Source organism: Cheilinus undulatus, linkage group 21 (genome assembly GCF_018320785.1).
Source record: "Cheilinus undulatus linkage group 21, ASM1832078v1, whole genome shotgun sequence".
Lineage (NCBI taxonomy): Eukaryota > Metazoa > Chordata > Actinopteri > Labriformes > Labridae > Cheilinus > Cheilinus undulatus.
In genome coordinates, this window is record NC_054885.1 from 26,928,925 (window position 1) to 26,956,579 (window position 27,655).

General features: G+C 40.5%; 1 protein-coding gene across 5 annotated transcripts; it reads right to left on the bottom strand.

The window, feature by feature from the left end:
* Positions 1-1,559: 1,559 nt before the first annotated feature.
* camsap3 (calmodulin regulated spectrin-associated protein family, member 3) lies at positions 1,560-26,904 on the bottom strand. Of its 5 annotated transcripts, none has more exons than XM_041817371.1 (18): positions 26,420-26,904; positions 18,048-18,310; positions 12,267-12,407; positions 11,956-12,042; positions 9,885-9,917; positions 8,975-9,113; positions 8,751-8,890; positions 8,560-8,644; positions 8,397-8,439; positions 8,240-8,295; positions 7,896-7,929; positions 5,688-7,821; positions 5,473-5,597; positions 4,953-5,245; positions 4,768-4,861; positions 4,235-4,353; positions 4,028-4,146; positions 1,560-3,905 (listed from the first exon to the last, which is right to left on the bottom strand). In XM_041817371.1, exons 1-18 carry the CDS (start codon positions 26,550-26,552, stop codon positions 3,606-3,608), a joined length of 4,338 nt encoding a protein of 1,445 aa, XP_041673305.1. In that variant the 5' UTR covers positions 26,553-26,904; the 3' UTR covers positions 1,560-3,605. The 5 variants fall into 5 exon arrangements, with proteins under 5 accessions (XP_041673305.1, XP_041673304.1, XP_041673302.1 ...); XM_041817370.1 differs by having other exon boundaries at positions 7,896-7,932; XM_041817368.1 differs by having other exon boundaries at positions 7,896-7,968.
* Positions 26,905-27,655: the final 751 nt, after the last annotated feature.

Below are 27,655 nucleotides of genomic sequence, written 5' to 3' on the forward strand. Positions count from 1 at the left end.
CACTGAAAATTATCTAATGAAAATCAGGCAAGGCTTTTGATTTGAGGTTCGACAGAATAATAGTAAAAAACAAACCAATGAAACCGGCCTGGACAAAAATTGATGGCACCCCTTGAAAAGATGGATGGGACTGTTAAACTAAGGTGTGTCCTGTAATTATCAACACAGATGTCTTCAAACTTGCAATCAATCTGCCTATTTAAAGGGTGTAAAGTAGTCACTGTGCTGTTTGGTATCATGGTGTGTACCACAATGAACATGGACCACAGAAAGCTAAGGAGAGAGTTGTCCCAGGAGATTAGAAAGAAAATTATAGACAAGCATGTTAAAGGCAAGGGCTATAAGACCATCTCCAAGCAGCTTGATGTTCCTGAGACTATAGTTGCACATATTAATCAGAAGTTTAAAGTCCATGGGACTGCAGCCATACTCCCTGGACGTGGCCACAAGAGGAAAGTTAGTGACAAATTGTACAGACTAATAACAGAAATGGGGAACCAAAGACAACTTCCTAACAGATTAGAGGTGAACTCCAAGGTCATGGTACAGTGCTAGATCGCACTATCAGTCGCTGTTTGAGCCAAAGTGGACTTAAAGGAAGACGACCAAGGAAAACTCCACTGTTGAAAGCAAATTATAAAAAAAGTGAAACTGGAATTTGCCAAAATGCATACTGACAAGCCACAAAGCTTCTGGGAGAATGTCCTTTTGACAGGTGAGACAAAACTGGAGCTTTTTGGCAGTCACATCAGCCCTATGTTCACAGATGCAAAAATGAAGCATGCGAAGAAAGGAACACTGTACCTACTGTGAAACATGGAGAAGGCTTGGTTTTGTTCTGGGGCTGGGTGTCTTGAATCTGCGTAGGGTACAAAATCTCAATGTAAGGGTATAAAATCTCAATGCTATCAAGGCATTCTGGAGCCAATTGTGCTGCCCAGCGTCAGAAAGATTGATCCCAGTTGCAGATCATGGGTTCTCCAACAGGATAATGACCAATAACTGTGCTAAAACACAGCTAAAACACCAAGAACAGCTACTATGCTGAAATGGCCTTCTAAGAGCCCTGATCTAAATCCTATTGAACATCTGTGGAAGGAGCTGAAACATGCAGTCTTGAGAAGCCCCCCTTAAAACCTGAGATTGCTGCAGCTTACTCATGACGAGTGGGCCAAAACACCTGTGGAGAGGTGCAGAAGTCTTATTGAGAGTTACAGGAATTACTTGATTGCACTGATTGCCTCAAAAGGTTGCGCAAAAAAAATATGAAGTTAAGGGTACCGTCAATTTTGTCCATGCCAGTTTCATTAGTTTGTTTTTTAAAATGATTGGTGAACCACAGAATTTTTTTTAAATTTGTCATTACTTTTGCCATTTTTAAGTTATTTCAGTGACTACTGTGGGGTTGCTTTCTTTAATTGAAGGATACCAACAATTTTGTCCATATTTTTAGATCACTCATTGGCTGGTGGCACTAAGTGGTTTACACAGCAGCAACTTAAAATTCTAATGACATAAATGATGAGAAAATAATCGTGGTCATGGAGAAAAAAACATAATGATGATTTAAAAGGGTTTTTATTTGTCTGGTCCAGATACCAACGGTAGTCAACGTTTATGAAATGAACATACACAACGTGCTGGCACAGATTTGACAACATAAGAGAAAGAAAACAACATAAATGTTATGACAACTTCTATGAAATGAATGAATGATTTACAACCTCAACCAAAAAAGACAGAAGGAGGACCTGTAACTAAACATCAAATGCACCATCTAACTCAAACCAAATAAATACACCTCTGGGTAGTGGAAAATTCCAAGGGAGAATTGCACAGAATCAAAATATAGTGTCTTACTACCTCATACTACTCTTTACAAACACATAAATACAAATATCCAGTAATTCCATATGCACTCCTCCACTCATACTTTTAATCAATAATCCAACCAGTTTTCCTAAATGCTGCTACGTTTTTTTTTACATCTGTAATTGAATCTCAATCAAACAACACATTTGTCAGAGGCAGTCTGTGATTTGAAAGAACACAGCTGAACCATGGCAGCTGCTATAGTGCTAAAGACTGCAAAGGTAGGGATAGAGGTCAAATTCCCACTGATTATGTGGTGGTATTGACCTGATCACAAGCATTTGCAGGGTCAAGTGTTTCAAAATCCAGGGACACACTTGCAAAAAGAGCATGGCATTCTACATTCATCCGCAAAGAAGTCACGAGAGACTGTGGCAAAGATGAGGGCAGTCAAATGATCCTTCAGTAAACTTACTGTGTAAATGCCAGCACACAAACAGGAAATAACATAATAGGAAACAGATTTTTGTGACCCAGAGGATTTATTAATCCCAGGCAGAGGTTTCAGCAATTTTCACCTGTTCAAGAATTTTCATTTTCATTCACTCGTTCTCATTTCAAACATCCATCTCACTAATGCTTAAGCAGCAGGCTAGCTTATTAGTAGCTAACAAAGTTCATCTTACTTTTTTACAAATAATTGAAAAAAAAAATCAAAGTAATCAGCATTCAGCATATATCTTAAATCAGCATTGATCATAAATTTCACAAAGAGCTGTATCCACGTCATGATAAATAGGATAAAGCCCTCCTTCATGTTTCCAGTATTATTTTCAAGATAAGCTTAGGTACTGTTTTAATTTATCACGTTCAAAATGAGAAAGCAGGTGAGGAGGAAAAAGTCACATGAATTTCATTCTTTTTTTCAGCTCTCAAGTGCTGAAGTGATTTGTCCAGCAAAAAACATTTCAAAAAAAGTATAAAAAACATCCAGATGTCTACAGCTGAAGGAGTTGGAATGGAGTGGAATTTACAAACTAAGGGTGCATGAGCAGTTTCTTGGTGTGCAGGTCCACTGACCACCACAGAAGCCTCCCTCAGAGCAGCCCGCAGAGAAACTACCACTGGGGATTTTATAGAAATAAACCTGAATGGAATGAGTGGTTAGTGTGCCTTACATTCATATGAGTGCAGCATTACCTGCCATTAACCTTCAGCCAAGATCTCCCATCAGGACTGAGAGGTGAGCTATTCAACTCAGTAGATTGTGGAGAGAGTTTAGCCCTGGAAGTAGAAAAAAGGCAGCAAAAGGAAAAGCAAGCAGAATTTAGAGGGTCAAGAACTGCTCTGGCCAAAAAAAGTGGTGTGTGGGCAAGGGCAGTAAGATTGTCCCCTCTTACTTTCAACTAAAGAGTCAAAAATGACTCAGAGGGCAGGGTAAGGCAAGACAAGAAGAGGCAGGGTGCTAGGTAAAGAGAATTCTTCATCACAACACAATCTGTTGTATTACATATTACAATCTGGGTGGACCAGGCAGAGCCAAACAGTAGCTCTTATGAGACAAAATAAGGTAATAGACTGGCTGAATGAGTTATTGACTTGTCTTTTCTCTTGGCATGGTGAGATGACCAGATCACTCTTGTAGTCCAAAGTTGAAAGCTGGCCAAAAGTCTAAGTGGTCATGCGTTCTAGTCTAACCGAGTAAGAAACAATCTCAAATGCCTCACTGGCCAAAGTAGCAGAGGAGAGAGTTCCCTGAATGGTAATATCCCTACCACATCCTGGGGATGACTTTATTTTGGGGTACCAAGCTTCTTGGGAGTTCCTGGGCGCTTTTGCCAAAAATGACCAGGGATAGTAAAGGCGTCCACACTCATGGACATGGTTTTGGACGGGATGACAGTGAACTGCTTGCGATCAGAGCTGTACTTGTAAATGGATTCAACCATTTCAGGTGAGATGATCCTGGGGCCAATCCCAGTGAGCCGTACCATCTCCTCTGTTTCAGGGTTCATGGTGTAAACTGCTCTGAACTGGCAGCTTGCATCTCTGAATAGGATAAGGAAGTGGTTGGCAGTGCTTTTCTCCATTTCCTGGAAAAGGAGAGACAGGAATAAAAAAAGGTGAATGTAGCTGACAGTAGAAGTCACAGTCATTTGTAACCTAGTTTAGGGTGGTCTACTTGTTGGACTCTGACACATGCAGCATGGCTTACCTCTACAATCTTGTTTTTCTGTGGTTCATTAACCTTGCCGGCCAGGCAGCAGCGAGTGATCGCATTATGGATGATGAATTTGTTTGACTTAAAGCTAGGCTCCTTGTAGAGCTTTGGCCCTGCAAAACAACATTTACAAATGCCATCAACCACACAAAACAATGGAACCATTTTAAAAAATAACTCAGTCTGTAATATTTCACTCACCTGTGTATTCGGGGATTGAAGCAGGGGAGGAAATAGTGGAGCCATTCTCCCAGTCTTTCTCCCCATTCTGAGCACTCATTCGTCCTGGTGACCTTAACCGGGAAGGAGAATGTGAACGGCTAGAAGGAGGGAAAAAAAAAAGATAAATTTGTGTTGCTGTGTTTTCAGCATGTTTCCAAAGGCTGCTGTGGATGGTTGTATAATCTACAACAAAGGGTGTAATCAACATGCATCTGTCGTTTTCTTTTTTATTTTTATTTTTTACCTTTGACAATATCAATCATCAATTACAGTATATTCCAATATACCTTATATACAGAAGCCAATATTATGATCACATATTGCCCAGCTCAACTTTCTGTAAAGAATTACATCAGTATGATGTAACTGATATTTTCATTTCTTTCTTACTTAAATCTTAATAATGACGTGGTCTTGGTCTAAACACATTTTTGGTTTTCTGCTTAATTTTGTGTTTACAATTTTCCATGCACTTATCAGGATAACACAAACCACGTCACTAGACAGGTTACCTGGGAGACTTCCTGACGGTAAGACCTCCTGAGTCATTGGTCATGGATGACAGGTTCATGGTTGAGTGGGAGTAAACCTTGTTCAGCCTTGTTCCTAGAATGAAGAAAAGAGCAGATAGGAAAATATATCAAGAAAATGTTCAAGTGAGTGTGGACAGAATGTAAATAAACATCATGACTTTTACCCATGAATCCTTTAGCAGGGCTATGAGAGAGGACAGAGTCATCCCTGAACACTGTCTTAGGTCTCTGCTTCTTGACACCACGAACTGTGGTGGGTTTCTGTCTCAACACCTTGTCCAAGTCTTCCATGATCTTTAGCTGCTGCCTCCTCTCATACTCCTGTCTTGTGAAGTCTCCTCTGCGCTGAGGAGTTCCCTCTGGCGGAGGAGTGCGTGAAGGTGGAGGCGTACCTGGAGTCTGGGGTCTCTCCTCACCTTTATTCCCCCAGCCTTCGATAATCATCCACTGAGGCTTGCTAAAAGTACAGAAAGATGAGGAAACTTTTGGTTTATTTGTTTATGTTTTATTTAACATTACTAATTCACTGAACAATAAATCTCTTATCAGTTACAGTCTAGGCTGCAAAAACATGACAACTGTAATCTTTAAACTCTAGAAACATGACATTTAAATGAAAGACACTGAACGCCAAAGTCATTGGCTGGTTTTGTTTGTGGCTTCATGAAACAAAAAATATCTCACTTAGATTCTTTTTCTTTTTCCTGCTCAAGTTTTCGCCTTTTCATCTCCTCTGCTCTCTTTTGTTGTTTCTCCAGCAAAGCTGCTCTTCGCTGGGCCATCTCATCTTCTGGGCGCTCCTTGTCATCCTAAAAGAGGAGTGAAAAGGTTTGACTGCAATAATTCTATAAACCAACTTGTTTAAATTTGCACATGCAGCAATATTAAGTATCACCAACCTTGAAAAAGAAACCAACTCCTCCTCTCAAGTCCTGCTCTGTCCGGTCACTCATTGCGTCAGAGAACACATCAGGTACTTGGTCATCCTCTTCCCCGTCACCCCGCAGAGCAGACAGTGAGATCTCTATCAGGCTACTGCGTTTGCCATTTAGCAGCCCTGCAGGGGCATCACTCTCAAAGGAGCACTCTGATGCTGCACCAGAACTGCTGCCTCCACCTGAAATCTCTTCCTTCCTAGCTGCAGGACTGTGTGAAGGCCCTGTCTCTAAGTCCATGCTAAATATGCTGTGATCATCAATGGAGCCCACCTCTGACAATGCGTCATCGGCTGCAGGACGCAGAGTTGGGATAGGCGTTGGTACAGGGGTAAGTGTAGGCGTCGTCAAAGGAGATGGCCCAGTTGAACGCAGGTCATCCAGGCTTTCAGAGTCACCGATGGAGAACGACGATGAGGTCTGAACTTGGGATTGCCATGGATTTATGCGACGAAGGTGCGGAATGCGGTCAACATTTTGTGGTGGATTGAGAACCCTTGTCAGGGTTGGAGTCTTTAAATCCAAAGGTCGACTGTGTTGGTGGTGTTTGGGGCTTTTGGGGGGCACAGATTGGGCTCTACGCTGGACTCGAGGAGATTTAGGAGGAGTGGTGTGGTCTGTAATTTTGCGGGATGGAGATGGAGAAGAGGAAGTTGAATTTAAATCTCGGGTGGATTCCCTTGATATGCGTGCATGGGGAGGGGCTGGCATGGAGGTTTTAGGGCTGGCTGGAATGACCCATGATTTGTTGCTGGAAGCTGTAGCTTTTTTCTTCATTAACTGGTTTTGCTGTTCAGTTAGTCGCTGCATATCATTCTGCAAGGAGCTAAGAGCTGCAGTCAGTTTGGATACAGCATTATTATAGTCCCCTAATGGAGCTACCATTTTCTCCCCTGGTGTCCCAGGGCCCTTGTCTCCTGGTGTTCCTGCCTTTTCTTTGGAGTGACTGACAGGTTTCTTCATAATAGGCCCTCCTTTGATATTGCCCTCATCCTCCACTGAAGGGCGCTGTTCATCTTGCTCTTGTTGCTCTTCTTCCTCCATTCGAGCTAACCTCTCCTCTAGTGTCAAACGAGACAAGTCTTCTTCCGTGGATGAGGTGCTGGTCTGGCCATTCCCTCCGTCCTCCTTGCCCTCATCTTCTTGCTGCTCTTTTTTTAACTGAAGAAAGGCACTCTTTCCAAGTCTTTGCCTGTGTTTTGCAAAAATTGCCTCAATGCGTTTCTTCTGGGCTTCAATAGCCTTACGCTTTTCCTCAAGCCTAACCCCAAGCTCAGACATTTCATTATTAAGTTGTGGGCTCTTGTTTGGGCTTTCTTCAGACTTTTGTGCCCATGTAGTCATCTGAGGGGTAGAGGGGTCACTGGCTTTGGGTGAATCTATGATCTGTTTCTTCTTGCGTTCTGCAAAGCTGGTCATCTTCACTCCACTGTCAGATGTCTCTTTGCCTTGGCCGCTGGAGGACTGTGAACCAGCAGCCGGTGTGGATGGAGTGGACTGGGCCTTGGGAAGGTCTTCTGATGCATCAGAGTCTACACTTCCATCTCTCAGGACTGAGTCATCATCCCGTGAACATTCAGAGGCATTTCTGGTACGAGTGGGCTCCCTGGACTCTCCTGCGGGCCTGTACATCATTCCTGAGCGTGTAGGGGCAGAGCAGCTGATTGGCGCCAAGTTGTTTTTATGCCTTGAACTAGCAGGGTCATCAGGAGAGTGGAGGTAGAAGCCATCAGGAGCACCATCAGGGTGTAGGCGAGGCTCCATCTTGCTCTCATTGTGGATGATTTGAAGAGCCTCTTCTATGGTGGGCAGTTCTCCTGTTTCACTTGCTACAAGGCCATTCTCTTCTGCCAAGCGTGGAATACTTGGTGTTTGGGTAGCCCAGGAAGCTCTCTGTGGACCATTAGGGCCAGGGGGTTTGCTCAGCAAATGGCTCAGGTCTTCAGGGGGGGTAAAGGGTACCCGGGTCATATTTTGGCCTGCTGGGTTGAGTTGGTCTGAGCTCACAGAGCGGGTTATTACAGGGTTGCCCATTACAATATCCACATCACTATCCAGGCCAAAAGGAATGCTGAAGGACACTGCTGACAAGGGGCGGCTAAAAAGAAAAAGATACATCTTAAGTACAATACAAAAAAACAAAATAGATTGTTCAAATTTTTTTGAATATACCTGAGAGGTCTCTTGCTCCATGTTTTTCCAACTCCTTCTATATGAGACATTGAGGTAGACTGAGTCAAAGATCCTGAGTACAACGGGACACACACAGACATGTAAAGGCATGCACACCACACAGGGATGCACAAATAAACCAAGCAATACACCAACAAAATAAAATAACATATACAGAAAGGCTAAAATATTCATAACAATAAGAAAGGATTATGGTAATACAACACTTACACGACTAACAGACAAACAAGAATTTAAGAAAAAAGGCAAAAAATGTAAAATCATGGAGGCATACAGGACACTGAAGTTTGTTAAATGATGGATTGATAAAGACCTAATCTTACCTGATGCAGGAGAGGAGATGGGGAGGAAAGGCTTCTTGAAGATAGAAGGAGAGGTACTAATAGGCAAAGAAATAACATTTCAGTTCAGACCTGCTCAACTCAATAGTATGCTAGACTTCTACAGAGGAAAAAAAACACATTTAGAGAGCTTTTGTACCTGTTGCCACTCAAGCTACTTGGTGTTACTGATGTGGATCCAGCTGACAAAAGAAAAAAAAAAACAAAAAAAAAAAAACACAATGAAATTTATCTTCAATATCAAAATCTAACTATCAGGATTCTATATTATAACTTGAGATGACCAAATTAATAACACTCACATAATGTGTCTATCGGCTGAACAAATTCTGGCTTTTGAACTTCAAACCAGCTGAGCAGCTCGGCTAGGAAACTCAGCAAGTTCAGCTAAAAAAAAAAATCACATGAAAAAAATCATTAAAAATCAACACAAAATGGTACAGGATTGATGTTTAAATTAGTCCATTATAGAGAGTGGATAAAATTAATATACCTGAAGTTCTGGTGGAGCATACAGCATGTCCTCTAGTGCTAAGTGACAGCAGCTTCTTAGACAGCTGTCACAGAATTCCTTGATGAACTGCAGGTTGTACAAGCTGTCTGCTACAGACATGGAGTCCTTCATACAAACATCTTACAGAAAGAGATGACCTGTGTTAAACTAACATAAACACAAAAAGTACATACAAAGGTTGTTTATAATATGTTTGCCATTACCTTCAAGTCTAAGCAGGCCAGGGCAATAGTAGTGTATGACTGCAGCAACAGCACAACCACTGGACAGGTCTTTGACTTCATTCACCACCGGAAAAATTGGCTTTTGTTTGGACTGAATTTTATCCTTCCTGTAGCGAAGCTAAAAATACAACAAACAAAAAAAGACTCAAATACTGCAGTGTGACTACATGGTATTTTTTAATACTTACATGTTTAGTATTTGACACCTAAAATGTACGTTAAAATCATTTTCAGTGTTAAGGATTAAAAAAAAAATGAGGTACAACTGTAAAGTCTGTATGAAAGTTAAAAAAATCACAAAATGTGCTGTAAGAAGTGTTATTAACACAAAAATGGGCTGGGTGAAGAGCATGCTGATGCAAACAGATGGATCTTGGGGGACCAATGGCAAATGAAAAAGGAATTGTTTGATCAGAACAGAAAGAAATGTTTTATCAAAGAAAGTAATAGCTAAGAATCTACAAAAAGAAAAAGAAATATAGAAAATTTTTTAAGTCAAAGTATGAAAGAACAGCCAGCTGTCATTGAGGCCAAGCTGACATAGGGCTTGTCTTTGTAAACCCCCATGGCCAATTTAACACAAACACACACACACCTATGCTGTAGAGGCAAGAGGAACCGGTTGAACATGGGCGTTTTAGAGCCTTCTTGTATACTGAATGTGAATCATGAGCCACTCGAGTGTCAACAAACAACGGCTTTCACAACTCTGTCCTGCCTCATCCTTCGATATTAATGCTGTAACATGCAATTTAATGCCGACTGGGATATGATGTACAAGCAAGCATTCTTAAACAATTATATGAAAATACAAAAACTGACCATCAGATGAGGACACTGGAAGGATGGAGGGACAGGGGGAAGGATCAGAGGAAAGGAGAGAACTTACAGGAACAAGTTTCCAGTACCAGCGAGTAGGACACTGTCATAGAGGAAAGGGGACAGGAAAAAAGAAAGACAAGGCAATGGAGAATAGGAGCAGAAGGAGGTGTATTAAGCCTACAGTAGACGAACTACAACAAGAAGGGAAGGGTTGAGATGAGGAACCTTCCTTGAAATGACAAGACAACTTTGTTGACAAAGCAGTGATACCACCTTTAGTTTTATTATTGTGTTCATCAGTACTGGTTGCACTTGTTTACTATGATGGGGTGAGGCAGATCTAAGTTAACGATCAACACTTATAATAAAAAGATTATCACGCGTGTTTGGATTTATTAAGCTGAACAGAAAACAGAGATACACCAAGATATTAGGACTGAACTATATTGGGAAAAAAATGGCGGTGTGTTATTTTTTCTTTCTGAGGCAAATAGAGTATTTTATTCATTCAAAAAGGTAACTAAATTTATGTTTCTGCTAATTTCATCACATGCTGGGTCCTCTGACAGGGATTCTGACACACATGGAGGAATACTTGGTGCTTGTTATTTTGTCACTTAAATGTCATCAGCGGTTCCTAAAGATGTCAAAGTCTTTTCAGACTTTAATTGTGTAACTGAACATGTGCCTAGAGCATCAAGCCAGTGTTGTCTTTGAAAACACCAGCCTTGCCTGTAGCCTGTAGGTACTGTGCTTTACAGATTTATTAGACCACCACCCAAAGTAAGGTTTATGTCACAGCTGCCCTAAATTAAAAGCATTGGTAGTAACCAAAATCATTTTTTATGTTTCTGCAATGGTTAATACACCAATATGTAGAAGCTCTTTAACCCAAATGATATTTTAATGTCAAAATATAATTATTATTATTGTTATCCATGAATTTTCAAATTTACTGATTTACAAAAAAACTGGAAAAATAGTAATGCACATTATTATTTCTCGATTAATATGTCAAATTATAGTTATTTACTTGCATTCCTGAAGAGAAAAATTAGTTTTAGTGGTTGAATGTTATGCTTGATTAATTTCTGACTTCTCAGAGAAGCCCAGTGAGCTGGCTCGAATTTAGCTATAAAAAGGTGAATTCAGTTTGAAATTCCTCATTCGTGTTCAAAATGGTAAAACATGGAGAGTTCACTGAAAACCAAAGAGTCTGCATTAAAGCACTTTATGATGCTAGATGGTCTCTGAGACAAATATGACAGGTGGTCTAATAAATTTGTTAAGCACTGTACAAGTGAGGGACACACATGGGGCTTTTCCATTACATGGCTCAGCTCGGCTCTACTTCGTTTGACTCGACACGGCAGCCCAGCAGGACAGGGGATTTGCTTTTCTACCACAACCGAGCTACCCGTTTGAGGGCGCTTCAAGAGCTGATGACGTGGCGGTTTGAGCCCTCCTCGATCTCTCTACTCTGTCTGATCTGATTGCATATAAGTTAAAGAACATTCTTCTGATGATTGATCTGTGGATCTCTAGAGAGCAGAAAATGAACACAATCATATTTGCTGAATGCTGACGTAAGACCACCACTGTAACAGAGTTATAGACAGCAGGAGCAGAGGCAGTGATAAAACATATCTCCCAATCTCACCATGGGGTAAAAAATTATCATGGGGGTATCAGCAGCAGAAGGGGTAAATACCCCCTGGCAAATCAAACAACTGCAAACCGCTTTAATATCAGCATGGCGCGTTTGGAGTTGGAGCTGGCTCACTTATATGAGTGTGGCTCGGCGCAGCTAGGATCGGCCAAACTAGTGATGGAAAAGCAAATCAGCATGGCTTGGCACAGCCAAAAGCCAGTGGAAAAGCCACAACAGGCTCATGCACATAACTTAGTTCTTTGATTTCTGATGATATCAATCACACTTTAATTGCAGATAAGTCGTAGAAAGAAAACTAGTTTTTTTTTTGTTTACATCAGACAACAAAGAAGTGGCAGCATGACATGCTTCAGGTCACATGACTAAAAATGCTTGTCCCGCAAAGAGGCTATTGCACATGTGAATATCACAATTGGGATTAAAATGCAATGTATCATTCAGCCCTGGATATCTATTTAATACTCACCGAGGGTTGAACCGGTTGGGGCTCTGTAATGGCCTGAGATGTGTCATTCTGGGCTGCTTCATTACTTTCACTCAACTTCTGGTTTAACTGGGAGTATTTAAAAGAGAGAGAATTAAATATTACATATAGATAACTGAACCATTATGAACTGTCACATTTTAACAGCTGGGTTAAATAATCATAACATCATAGCTCTGTTGTTATTTCTGTAGTAAACAGAGAGATCATCTACAACAGATCTCTGAAAATTCTAAATAAAGAAAAATTTATCAAAACAAAACAAGCACAGTCTGCATCTGGATTTTCCTTACCTCGTTAACCCAGTGAAGCAAAGCATCCTCCCAGCTGGATGCTCCACCCAGTAGCTTTGCAGAACTACATGACTTCACCGTGGTCACCGTCTCCATGGCTCCCACAGCCATCAGGGCATCTATCACTGCCAGGTGAGCACTCTGCACCAATCACATGGTAGAAGAATGGAAATTGTCAGTGGTGGGACAAGACCAGGGAGTCCAGACAGCATCAATCAATTACAGTTAACAAAATAATGCTGTACACACATTTCTTCCGCTCTAGCAGGGCACTAATTGCTGAAAAACAGAGATCAGCTCTGACTGCAGCAGCTCTAACATATTTTTTTTTTTACCAGCAGCATCCTCTAGAGGTCACTAGAAGCCAGCTGTGAGTCAGCAGAAACATTATTTTCAACAAGCAAACAAACCCGGCAGTGGATGTGGGTGAACTTTGGACCCATGTTTGTACAATCATTAAATCCTTAAATAGGCAATGGACTGGTAATATGATAACACATGTCATTCCTAAGCTGCTTTACGTTTATTTGCCTTCTCTCCAGCAGCTTCTCTGTTCCTTTCCCTTTTGCTCTATGACTCATGTATAACAGATAGCAGGATACAATGAGGTTTTGTAACTAGATCACCATGATGAACAACAACGAACAGCATTCACTGTAAGAAACTGTTTTTCTTTTCTGCTGTACATTATTTGTCATTTTTAAGCATTTGTTTCCAAGAAGCATATATGTATACCTTATCCTTGAGAGACCATTACATAGCCCCTCTCAAGGCTAGAGCCCATTAAAATGCACCGCTAACATTATCGGCTCAGTCAGAGAAAGCGCCTTAACTCTATAAACCGGTTAGCTCATTACAAGTTGTGTTTTTTGTTTGTGCCAAGGGGCCATAACCAAACCTAATCATCATGCCTTACTTCCACACAGCGATACATTTTAAAAGGTACTGAAAGTATACAAACAAGAAAATTTCAGGGGAGGGGGGAGGGGTGGTGGGTGTTGCAATTCTCAAGGTGAGAAAAACTGCCTGCAAACAAAGTTCTTTCCAAAACTTTTCCTGATTTAGAAAGCCTCAATAAGACCCCCCCCCCCCCATTTCAAGGTCAGTAATGCAGGGTTAGAAAGACTAGAGGGGAACATGTTTACTTAGTAAGGTGATGCTATAAACATCTCTTCCTCCTTATTAAGTCAGTGTATTTAATGTATGACCATTCTATCTTTATAACTTCTATCCATGTGACTTTTTGTTACTATCCTTTTGCAGTATCAAAATCCTCTCTCCTGAATAAAAGCCAACGAAGTCCTTTTTTCAGTAATGAATTCTGGCAAACTGAGGGGACAGACCACTCGTAAACAGCACATTCCTGTCATGGGGCCACTTCTCCAATCTTTAGTTTTGAGCCTAATCTGTGTAAATCAGTGCCTGTTCCCTTTAACTGCTTACAAATTCCACTTTAGTGGCCAGAAAATTCTTACTTTAACCTCTTACACTGCCCCAGATGGGGGCTGGTGGCAACCCAGCTGTGTGCTTGAGCCCTCTCCCTGCATGTCTGTCTGCTCCGATGTAAAGTGCTGACTTTGGCAGACCCAGTGCTGGAGTGTACAGGGTGCACTGTGCCAGCAAAGGCTTGTCAGATAGCATTGGGACAAGCTCACTCGATGTGCTGCAGCCAGTCACTTGGAGCAAGGGTTGCCCTGGCTGGCCCGACCTTCATCAGAGTTGCCCGCGAAGGTGTCTGTGACATGACTTGTATGACCAGTAGAAATGTCTAATGTTTAGAAAAGGACATTTAGTCTTTATTATAAGGTCTAAAAGCAATTAGTGTCTAACAACAATTCAACTGGTTTAGGTCATTTTTCAGTTGCAGGGACCATTGAAACAAGGTAGGGCTGATTACTTCACAATTTAACTACCATAATATCATTATACAATGATTAGGTGAAGAAATCATTACAGTAAAAGGTATGTGTTTCAATATCCTGTTTGTGTTTATGTTAACATTTTGTGTGTGACCACTTCTGTCTGATCTGGAGGAAATTCAAAACAACCAATCCCTTATTGTACAAAATCTTATATTTCACCTTCACAAAGCTTTTAAAGGCATGTTTTTGACTAAACCTTTTAAGAAGAGTTAACTCCGTGATTTGAAGGTAGATAAGGGTTTTCTTTGCATCTGTATGGTACTTAAATATTTTTAAGTATAATCATAGGTTTGTGCTTTTGTCACATTGTGTACTGAGGCAGTGTGACTGACAGAAAAAAGAAAGTAAACATGAACGAAAGGCAGACCTAGGAAAAGTGGCCAACCCTGTTGTTATGTTGTATAGTAGTTACTCAGAGGTGAATGTAACTGGGCAATGTTGAAAAATTGCAGAATAGCAAGGGAAGAAGGGGGGCTGCTGGTGGAGTTGCCTTCACAGACCTAGGAGAGCTAAGCTAAATCACAAGTCTCCCTAATGAGAGGGGAGAGAGGAGCAACTCATGAACACCCAGCACAGAGCCTGCCAGGTCACCATAACAACCAACCATCTGACCCACAATGCATCTCAACAGAGGCCTGACCACAGCATAGCTCTGTGTAATGGCTTAGTACTGGCTCAGAAACATCAAACCAGCAAACACTTAGCACTCCAAAAACTGATGTCACAAAGAGAAGAAACAACTACACCACATCAAAATGATCATAACGATGCATAACCATGTCAACAACTGCTCTGCAAACAAAGAATACAAAGGTATCTTGTGGATCATTTAGTGAGATTATGATGAGGGCAAAATCAGATTATGTCTGAAATATGACTTAACCCCCACTCCCCCACCATGCCTAGTGCTTACTGAGGGGGAGACAAACAGGGGGATCAGGCAGGTCTGGGGCCCAACTGGGGATTTAAGACAAGAGGTTCTCTAAAAACACATGGTTATATGAACAATTATATGTGTATGCACAGTGAGCCTTATCAGTTTAACACAGCTTTACACCAAAGTTGTAAGATAACTAAGACAAGAATCAATTTTACTCCATGTTTGTGTGTGATCAGTAAAATCCCAAAGCAGAACAGTGTAAGATGATGGTTAGTGTTTCTGATAGCCTGCCACTTCTATTTTCAACTAAGCTCCTGACTGATGCTCACTTGACCAGAAACTTGCCAACACAGCAGTGTGATTTAAGACAAAGTGTCAGTCAGTGCCTATCCAAAACCAACAGGGGACCAGGAAGAGGGTTAGTTGAATTATGACTACATGACTTACTTTGGCTCTGTGGGAACAAGTGCTAAAATTTGCCACTATTGTAACTGACATCAGTGCGTTTGAATTATGAGCCTTCTATCTCAACTCACAACTAAATTGAAAAATAGACTTGATTTTGTGAAGACATGCTAGTTGCATGGTAATCAGTGGTCATCTCTGGTGTGTCATCTAATCATGGATGATGACGTTCAGTCTGTGTGGCAGATTATCTCTAATCTAGGCTGGGCCCCCACCAGAAGGACAGTTACCATAAAGGCAAACACACACACATTACAAGACGGGGATTGGAGTAGCTGGAGGAAGCACTGCTCAGCCCCAAAGATGTGCTATCTACGGAGCTTTCCTTCCAGGATAACTCTGACCTAGAAAGATAGTGGTTCTAGTTTTGATTGGAGAAGCAGTGTCATTGACTGGGAACTGCACTGTACATAAAGAGTAACATTAAATTTAAAAAATATAAAGGTTTATGGTTTTGTAATGCATTTTCTTTGATTTAGTTCTCATTTAATTATCATTACCATTGAAGCATATTTCAACAGCAAGCAGTGTTACACAAGATGCAGCAGTTCAAAGGTGGCTAAGTCATGATTTACTAGTAATACCACAAATTTCTACACTTTTTTGATTTTAGAACAAGCCTATATGTTTGTATGTAATAGAGAGTAAATTGGGAGTCAGATTATATTTCCCCTGATTATATGACAAAATATTTTTGAGTTCTGAAATAAAATGACAATGTCTAGAAGCATGGATAAAAGGAAGTCCCTTTAAAATCCTGCAGAATCATTTTGCAATCTGATGTAGACTTCAATTCATTTTGCATATCTTTTTTTAGTGTTACATTTGTTTTTGTCCTATTTTGCCTGAGGTTTTATAGACTGCATATCCTTGGCAATACATACTGCACCTACCCAAGCCAGAACCAGCAGCTTCTTTGTGCAGGGGTAAACCTTAGTCCCTGGATTTATACCAGTACCAGATGCTATAATTATACAGTTATGATAGCAAAGGTAGGATGCATGATGCATCAATGATGAACAGAAAGTTATGAGAAGAAAGCAGCTTGTTACCAAGAATAGCCCCTTGTGCTTTTTATGTGGTCGTATTGCACTATATACTATTTTATTGTTGGGCACATTTATGTGAACTTTCAATATACAGCAGTGCTGCAGCATATTGCTGCTGCTCCAAAGCTGTTTATCGGGCAAGACCCACATTGATGCTACATCCTTCTAATGCTGCAGCATGACCCACTTTCTTAGCTTGCCACACTGTAGCTAGTAGGCACAGAGCTAGTCAGCAGCAGACAGCAGCTTACGGAGCAGCATAGGGCCAAGCAGTGGCAGGAAGTCTCTTATACCACAGCAGCAAACAGCAAATGCAGTATTAACAATTACAGCCAAATTTCAAGATTAGAGATCAGGATTTACAGCTGAGGTGGTTTGTGGTCCGGCCTGGAAGCACTGCTCAGAACTAAGATGCACGCCAGCAGACAAATTCATCCACATGCAAAAAGCAGGGCCATCATGGATCAAAAATAACCCGTCTCTTGTTAAGCTACTGAAAAGGCGGTGTAATGATGAAAATTAGTAGGCATTGCCTCTACAGTTACAACACTCAATGTCTAATGCCCCACAAATTTTCGACCCTGAAATCTGTGTTGTTACATTGGCTTAAAACTGCATTTCTGAAGGTGTTTATTTACAGAAAACATGTAAGACTTGTAAAAAAAAGTAGATCTCAAGTGAAGGAGTATATGAGCTGTTATTCAGCACAAGGAGTGCGACATTCTTCAGCTAAGGTTCACTAAACCAACAACACTCTAAGAGCCAGTTCAGAATTACTTATACAGTTGACAAAAACCTGAAATGTTAATTACTTTTGGAAACAGAAGGGAAATCCCACCATAGAAGCCATCTCTCCTCCTTCAGGATTACAATATGTGTATAGAAAGGAGTGTGAGTGAGTAAGAGAGAGGAAGAGGTAGAGATCAATTTCAGGGGCGACGAGCAGAAACCAGTTTGTCTTGATTGAACTCACTGAGCCGGTCTTGGTGCTCTCTAAACACAGTAGCTAAAGTTTCACCAGAACTGTTCAGCCATTGTTCTGGAAATAATCTGGACAATATAGTAAATCTAGTCGCTCCCTCACTCTCACACTCTTAAACTACAGTACTCATCCCTTGTGTCACCATGACTGCCCTATAGTCCCAGCAGCTGGATCCATTCATCCTCCAAGATCAGCTGGTGGCAGGCTGGTGGGGGTTGGGGTGAATGAGTGAGTCTTTTTGATGTTCTTTTATCCCTAGTATCAAAGTAAAAACATGTCCCTTTATCAAAAAACAAGCCAACCCTCCTTCTAGACTCTGCTTTTATAGATCATTAACTGAAGGAGACATCCGCTCCTTAGGATGAAGGGCTCACAGTTTTTACCCTGAAATCTCTTTCAATCATTTCATGAAGGACTCTCCTCAAAATTGTATGCATTTTTGTTTGCTTCAACAACAATGTTTTTAATAATCCCAGATGTTACCATTTTGATGGGTTTATGCTGAAGATCTGCGTCAGTCACTGGTGTATCCTGTTCTTTGGAGAGAAGGCCTCTCTGAGTGAGGAGCTGCACCAGGGCAGCATTGTCTTTGGGCTGTGTCTCAACTCCAGTGCCACCCTGTATTAGGCTGTAGGTGCGGCAGTAGAGCTCTGAGGACTGCAGGAGGCGTGTGACTGGTGGTTTAAGGTGCTCCTGCTCATACTGGTCACAGTAGAAGGGGTCACGCAGCTCTGCAGGTACATTCTCTGCCAAGAGATGAAACAAACAGACTCAGTGAAGTAAATCCTGGAACAAATTTGCAAGCAAATAGTTGCCTGAAAAAAACAGAAAACAATATGAAGAAGCAGATGGACACATGCAGTTCTTAGCGTTCAAAAACCAAGAGAAACTTTTTTTTACGATGCGCCTAAATTCTTTAGTCACAAAATATTTTCAACATGTTTTATTGTTGGCTTAAAAACCTGCTTTCTGACAGGTCCAGTGGCAGATTAAGACAGATGTTGATTCCCTAAAGATATAATCATATGAGTAGAGCAGAGCAAGCATCAAGGTCAGTGGGGCATGAGAAGCTCAGAGGTTGGCATCTATGAGATGCTCTGCAACATGTCTCTTCTCTTGTAAAAAAAAAACCTCGCTTGAATTTTTTAAAATTAAAGTCAGTAAAATAGCCATTTCAGTTCTAACAAAGATTTTGAAAATCACAGTTGTAAAACATTATGGATGCACATCATTGTATTTTTGCCAACGTCTGATATGCTATTTCCAAATCCTTTTAACCAATACTAATACATACCCATAATTTTTTCATTGTCTCTCTTTTAATAGAATTGACCTGTTAAACTTCTTGTGACAGTCTACTTATTCGAAAACAGACTATCCACAGGAAAAAAATGATTTAAATAAATGACAGATGCATTCTTTTTTTTTCTGTATTTGAAAAAACAATACATCCTTCCATTTCTGATAAAAATCAAATGTTTTGTCTGGTTCTAAAAAAAACTGTAACAACCAATATTAAAAAAAAAATTTTGGTGGTACAGGATGGAATTGGTGTTTTTTATAGTGGAAAAAAGGAATTAAATATCGGTATTGGCCAAAATTAGTTTTGAAATATCGGCATATCGGATATTGGCAAAAATCCAATATTGTTCATCCCCAAACTTGAGGTCTGAATATGAGAAAATGCGTAGAAAATCCCCGTTCATACACATAAATCCCCAGTGGGAGGAAAAGTGGGGATTGTTTAATGTCAATATAACCATATACAGATAAGAGCAAATGCTTCCCTTTTGTTAGGTGTCAGGATTCACGCCGTTGACATCAGGCCAGGGTGTCAAACTAGATGACAATGCAAGAAAAATTCAGACATGCGAGCCTGTGAAATTGTGACCATTGGGCGTTGTTAATGACCTCACATTAAGACCATTTGATCTTCCTGACGCACATAAGCAGGCTGGTTTGACGATGAGCTTTGACATTGCTGTCAGGCCACAATCTGGCTAAATTGGTGTAGTCTGAGCAGGTCTTTATCTGTTCACACCCATTCACTCTACATTGACACTGATGGCAAAGGCGGCTACTTAGAGTTGCCATCAGCATTGGTACACAAAGCAGAGAGAGAAAATGGGGTCAAGTGTCTGGCCTTGACACACTGACATGGGACCGTAGGAGCTGGGGATCAAACCTATAACCTTCTGGGTTTTTTTAAATAAAATCAACGCTCTTTATTTTTCTTTACTTAGATGAACTATTGTAAGACAAAATGTAGCCCTACAAGATGCTGGTTGCACCTGCTGTTTGGACTGGTCTTTCTTTAAATAAGATCACTCCAATCATTATCCTAAAAACATACACCAGACACACCCTCTGTTAAAACTGGTTTCTCTGCATCCAGACCAAATGAGCAGCAAACTCAAAAGCCTTCTACTTGGAGCAAAAATAATTAAGCATTGTTTTAAAGGACTTTCAAGAGCTGACAAGCTAAAATATCCCCATTCTGCTTGTGAAGGAAAGGTATGAGAGTCCATGACTGTGCTTAGCAGAGACAAACGGGGTTATTTCAAGAGAGGATTCACTATGTTGTTGTATCATTATACAGTAATGCAATTGATCTACTGACATCAGACATCAAAACACCCAGCTTTAGAAGTCAGGACAATGCCCTGTTCTCTGTCCCTCACTCTCCCTGTATAATGGCTATAGTTGTTAGACAATATTGTCAGTCACACCTTCATGGTCTGTTTTGTTTTTATGTGCTCCTGTGTGCTGAACCTACAATGTACTGCAAACAATGTGACACACCAGCCAAAATATACACCTTTAGCATTGGGTAGGAAGGTCTTCCTACGATGACAAGTTAAAAAAAAGAGAGAAAAAAAAGAAGACAAACTTCCCAGAGGAGGCAAAGCAGGATGCAAATGTCACAACTCAGTGTGATGAGAGAGACTGATAGGACAACAATTTCTCTGTGAGAAAGCCTAGCCAGAAGTCATATGTCTCATTTTCAGTAGAAATAAACGGAACAAAAACAACCGTATTTCTCTGCTGATTTGAAACAGAACATACCACCAAATTATAGCATACAAGACACACTAATATAAATCAGTATGTCACATAAAAGAAGGACCAGTTGGTAGCTTTAAGGCCAAGTCCAAGTAAAAAGAAATGTAATCCCTCCATTGCACTGACAATAGACCTCCTGGGAAATATTTTGATCAAAAACACTAGCTTGTGTGTTTGCAAACAGGAGCAACAGCCTCTGTGTCTCTTTCAGAGGTCACCAGGTCAGTGCTTATCTACTTGTCAGAATAAGATATTGACATGGTGAGCAAGCAGAAAGGTTTTAAAAAGTCTTTAAAAGTGAGGTCCAGGAGAGCGTTTACCATTCACTGGGAGGGTTCTTTTTTTTTACAAGGAGATTTGATCCTTGACACCTGCAGGAGCTTTGCTGCACCTGACATCTTACCTTCCTACACACAAGACAAGCAGACTAAAATGTTCTCTTTGAGTGCCACACTGTTGTTCTTGTCATACAGAACAAATCAAGAATCATTACAAAACGGTTCTATTGAGGAGCTAGTCTGTGCGATATGTATTTTTAAAAACTGGATGTGTTTGTCATGGTAAGGTAAAACTAAGACAGCTTACAATCTTGGTTATAGTATGTTCTGTTCTTTGAGCTTCTATCTATACAAAGCCACACTGCCTACATGGCCTGCCTGATAACAGGAGCCATGTGTCCTTCTCTATTGACTGATTGAGCTTGCGTGCTGGTTATGGACTATCTAGTGGCTATCAAAAGACACAAACAAACGACTTTTGTTTAACATTTTTCTTAACTGGACTTATGGAGAATATTAAACAGCATGAAGATATCAGAATATCATGTTTTTTAAAATCTTGGGAAAAAAATCAGCTAAAAATGCCCTCATCATGTGGTGGATAGGATCAAACACAGATGACTGTCTTCAAAATTTCTTGACAAAGTACTTACCGTTTTATTGCCCAAAATTGAAGCAGTGTTGAGATTACCCATGCTGCCAAACTACCATACATTTTATTTTGAGTAGAGTGCTTACAAAAGTATGAACACAACAGCTTAGACATGCAACACATGACTGAAAGAGATCATTTTTAGACCTATCAACATGTTGGCACAGTGTGAATGTGGCCTTGTTTCAACATTTCCAAAGATAAAGTGTAAAACATACAATGATGCATTGCTTGAATGGTGAATTCATAATATTTTTGGTCGAAGAAAAATCCCAAATCACCAGAAAACTTGATCTAAATTGGTCCCTCCCCACGTACAGCTTTTTCAGAATACAATATGAGCATTCAAGTTATTACTTTATCTTACTACTATAAGTGGCAGCACATCTGTCTGTCTGTGTCAGCTTGCACACCACACCACTTCTCCAATTTTCCTTGATACCTCTCAGAGGACCTCTTGGGTTAACTGGTTTCAAACTGGTGCCATGTAAAAAACATTAACATGCACAGATTTTCAATAAAAACCCATATGTTGCACAGAGTCATCATTGAGGGACTTCTGCTATGTTCCATCGGCCTTGTAAGTTGTTTTTGCTACGAGCTCACAAGTGAGTGACAGAGCTGGAAAACAACTGGACTATGTTGAAACCCGCTCACAAGGGAGCGTATTTAGATGAGATGACGAACCTGCTCCACAATCCCTGACTAACGTTAGCTCTCTTTACAGCATTTCTACGTGCTTGTATTAAACAAGATAATGCAGGAGATGTCTCACACGTTGCGGTCAGAATCATTCACTGTAGGGGTGCACCGCAATTGCAATTTTCTGGCCGATCACCAATCTTTAAAAAGCCTGACCTGCCGATTGCGATTTTGGCCGATACCAATTTTTTTTATAACCGACAGCATACACCTTCAATGTTCCAATCTTGTTTTATTGAATAACATTGAACAATACCTGTTAAATAATACAAACTTGTTGTTTTAACTGCACATGAGGTAGTTCTCTCAAATATAAATGAAAAGTTTAAAGCATTGATGTCCAAACTACTAAATTATATCAGTTCCTTTCGTCTTTCATTTTTCACATTTTAGTAGGTAGATGCATATGAAACCGATCTTATCCACCGATCTTATTTACAAGGATCGGCCGATCGCCGATCTCCTAAAATTAAGGAAATCGGCGCCGATACCAATTTTGGCCGATCGATGGGTGCATCCCTAATTCACTGATAAATCATGGTTTAAGTGCTGTTTTGTCAGCGGTAGTTGCCAGTGCTGCATTAACATGTTTGAATATGGGTCTATCTCGGCGTAGCCAGCATCACTAGGCTTCACAAAAAAGTGCATGCACTAAAACTGTAACAGTGAACAAGTCAAAAGGCACAGCTCTGATGCTCCCCTTATTGTGTTGTTGGCCTATCACTGCACATAAATGACGGCATGCTGAAATGCTAAGCTCATATGCAGTTATTTGGGGAAAAAACACCCCTGTCCATGCAAACTGGCCTTACTGTATTAAGCATCTTATGATGAGGACAGTAACAGCATGGTGTTAATAGAGTAAAGAATAGCCTACTTTCTGTGAAAGCTGATGGAAGTGTGCTGCAGTATTTGTGATGCCCTAACTTTCCAGAGATCAGACAATTTCACCTCTGTATGACTTAAAAATAAACTATGATAAATAAATGTGTAAATGAGGTCGGTAAACATTACGTTGATATTGCTATCACAAAGCCATAACCAGTAGTTAAATCAGTCTGAGACTCCCAGCTGCGTTTTTTAATCAATGCAAGGTCCTGTTACACATGACAAGAATGCAAGTGTTGTGGTTGCTTTCTTACAGTCTCCTTTATTCAGAAAAGGAAACTTAATCAGGCTGGTGCTTAAGTGAACTTATCAATTGTCTTTAATTAGACACACAATCTTTTTGGAATTTTTAACACGGGTGGTTATGGTTGTAAGTGGATGACACATGTTGCGGGAGTGGATGATGATGGTAAGAAGTCCTGCGAAGGACTGTCTTTTGTTAAAGAACCAACATTTGACAGACAGTGCTCCCTAGGAAAACTCAAATGTCAAGAAGTACACATGAGGACTCCCATCTCCCTACATATTAACAAAATATAAATATTCCATAACACATGACCATAGACATCACAGAAGCATGACAAAACTGTAAACGCCTAAAATAAACAGTGTACACAGAAGCACAAACCTTTAGGACTACAAGACAGTTGCATTGTTGTAGTCTGAGAGTCTAAAACATCGAATTCCATTTTCCTGCAAAGTTTCTGCCTTGCACAAGAGTCCTCAAGTTAACTCTCAATCCAATCTCTACACATCCTTAACCTTCTCTGAGTGACCTTTAATTTACTCCATTTGTTTCCAAGAGCCCATCTTTAAAAATATAGTATCACATCATCTTGGGGAGAGCTATTCAGTTTCCCCTCTTCCAGACATCGGACTTATACTATTCCTCTCAGTGTGCTTCTAGGCCTTCCTACCTCTAGAATAAATAGTCACAGCGAGGTAACATCCTCCTCAGGTCCTATTCTCTTGTTGACTCACCATAGTTACAATGATTAGGAAAGGATGAGTAATTATTCCAATAGAATTTCAGTATAAACCCTGGAGCTTTGGAGCTAGGTGGAGCTAAAAACATGGAACAGGGTATTTGGTTTTGTAGCTAGAAAAAAAATACAGGAAATGATGCCAAAGACAGTGAAGAAGAAAACTGGGAATACTTAGGGAGGGTCCAGCACTAAGATTCATTATGCCACCCTCAGATAATCTGTCAAGTCATCGGTCATTACAACTACAAAGGCACATTGTTAACAACACCCTTGTAAAATAACTTTACCTCCCTTCTTATGATAAAACAGTACACATAAATAGGATATGGGGCCTTAAATATGTGAATAGATCACTGCACATTGCTACCAGAAACCTACAAGCAAAACCTTAAAACGCAGAGGCAAAAGTAGGCTTACACTGTGTGTGCAATTTAAAGTAAGACATACAAGTACTTGTTGACTCCCATCAATAATATAAAACAGGATTAACTAATTACAGTGTATAAGGGCAAATGTGTGTGTGTGTGTGGGGGGGGGGGGGGGTAAAAATTCACATCAGGCTTAAAAAAAGTATTACATGTGTTTACCCTCTAAGTTTCTTATCTTATAATTTTCTTCTTACTAAAGCTTGTAATTTGATATCTATTATCCTGTTGTTTATACAACTTAATTTTTTTTATGTGTGTTGTTGTTCATAGGCCCATGCTAGGTTTATTATGCAGCCAGCAATTTTAGCTAGTACTGTAAACATTAATATTTATGAGTACACACTTTAGTTTAAAGGTATTTAAGTCCATGTAATTATTCATCTTGTATTGCAACAACTCAGGGATTAAATACGTGGACTATTGTCAGTATTGTGTTAACTGACCTGGAAGAGCTGAGGACCAAATGACCCAATCTGGCTCCCACTGTACTCTCTGTTGTTCTTCTCATTTGAGTTTTGGGGAGGAGACTTGATGATGTCATACTGGCTTGGTAGAAAAATACCAGTAAGGATTAAAAAAACACTAAGACAGTGGAAGTCCTCATATTCTTGCTTCTTGGCATGGAGAGTGACTTTGACCAGAGGGCGTGGTTGTGGTGCTTAACAGAGCACACAGAGGCTGCACCAATCTAAATAGTCCTGAGTCCTACCCTCGAGCTCTGTCTGATATTGTGTAACAGGCAAGCTGTGTTTTTAAGTAAAAACTGTTAATCCCACACCATGTCCAGGTCCAAACTCAGAATAACTATTGAAACATTGACGATCAACCTATGAGAACTTATTGACAAGCACAAGCCAAGAATGAGAATGTTTGGCTATCTGTTTTTTGTTTGGTTTTATTGTAGTTAACACGTGTTGCCCAAGATTAGGCCTGCTTGGAAAACAGTGCCCTATCATTACACAAATGTGGGTAGGCCTATTCTTTGGGTACACAATAAAACGACCATGTCATCATGGCTTTTTCTAACATGGAAGTTCTTGGTGTCTTCTTCGTAAGATCTAATCTATACCTGATAGGACTTTAAACAGAGACATGTTGTCACTCCAGACCATCGTGAGCAACATCAGACAGGTGTTCTTCTACCTCTGCTCTGTGAAACTTAATTTCCTGGGTAAGTGCGTTTTGCATCAGAGGGGCTGGATGGTTGCCCAAGCGTCCATTGAGTTCTGTTTACTGACAGGGATTAAAAGAAAGCCTTGGAAAAGCTGAGACGGATTTGCATTTGTTTACCATAAATGAGAAATTAGTCAATGCAGCTAGTTTTTTCTTTTTATCATAATTATCAAGAGCGAAAAACAAGTTGTTTTCACGTTTAACTTCAAGGGTTGTCATCACAGAGAGCGATGAATAGCACTGAAAATCATCTGCGCCGCATATATGCCTTGGTTTAGCTGTTAAACCGGATTAAAAACATACCCAGCAGTCTGCAATTTGTGACTGAAGCCTGGCGGCCAGAAATACAACAAAATGGGTTAGCGTGATAAGGCCTAGGGAGGAGGCCCGTTTCTGTGACACACATATACCGAGAAAATGTGACCAGACACCGAGGGAGAACAAACAAAATGTGTCCTAGTCAAAAATGCATACCGTGAATGGCCCCCCTTTCATATGCTGCCTTTGTGCTGAAAATCGCTGAGCTACACTATCCACCATAGTTTCCCTACATGTGCCTTCCGCTACAGAGCTGAACAAATTATAAATATAAGTCATGGCTGGATAACAACGGGATGGTGTTCTTCATACAAGCTCTCTACACAACAAATAACTCATCAGGCCTGCATCCTAAAGTGAAACCTACCTGCACTCCCGTAGGACTTCGCCAGTAGCCATCCGACACTTGCGCATATTTTTGCTTTAGTACAGTCATACAAATCCAATGGCTTTATGTCTGGAACTACAAAAGTCTTCCTCATGGTAGGGGAGTCCCCCATAGCGAGTCTGTTAAAAATAGAAGGGATGCTGGCACAAAAGGCTACAAAAAGTATAAAAATATTCAAACACTCATTCTCTAAGCCGACGATTCCATACGACAACTAGGGTTGTGAATCCGAACTGTGAGTAGGGATTTTGTCCGGACAATATCCGGCCCGGAGCTGCATACAATCCTGTTAATGTCCTTTTCTGAGGAGTATTAGCGACAAAACCCCTGTTCAATTATTCTTTGAGGCCAAGCAAAGCCCCAATACACCGGGTTCTCACAGAAAATAGGACTATTCCCCTCGTTTGTGCCCTTCTTAGTCCGCATTGCTGTGTGCTCAGTCCACTGTACGCAGCTCCACTGAGCACCGCCGATGACTGACTACCTGGTGCTCCACACTGGCATCACTCAGTCATCCAGTTGTCCAATAGAAATCAAGCACCAGCAATGAGGGCGGGACCTCCCTATGCGAACACAGGCAGCAGGTAGAGGTGTGGTGTGACTTTTGCTACAAGTTGATCTTCTGCTGACACACAATCGATGTATGATATATACTACTCTCATTAAATAGAAAAAAATAGACTGATTAAATGTGCTATAGCTCAGTGCAAATCTATCAAACAGTCTAATAAGGTTTGCAAAACAGTTCAGTTTTCCTATAGCTACGACTGTGACAAGTTCTGTTTAAGTCATTTCTAGCACCATTCACACAGGATAACAGAAATCCCAAGAGTGCCTCATCACATGATGTTGCACAAAGTTCCAAGAGAGGTCCAAGCACCCCACTGCAGTAACTTTGTAAGGAGATTACCTCTCAGCTATTTTAATCTAATTATGAAAGAAAGAGTTTATTCCAAGTCAGTACTTTTTCCAGTCCTCTGTCAATTACACTTTTGAGTAGCAATACTTAACAGCAAGTGGCCTTTGTGGATCTACATTACATTTACTTTATTAATTAATCACCCAAAACACACGTTTCACATGCATTACTGGACTGCTTTACTATCCATCCATCCATACCTTATCCGTGCTGCTTATCCTGTTTGGGGTCACAGATTTTTGCTGAAATAAGGAAGAGTTCTGCAAGGCATGTGAGAATATGGCAATAAAAGCCTT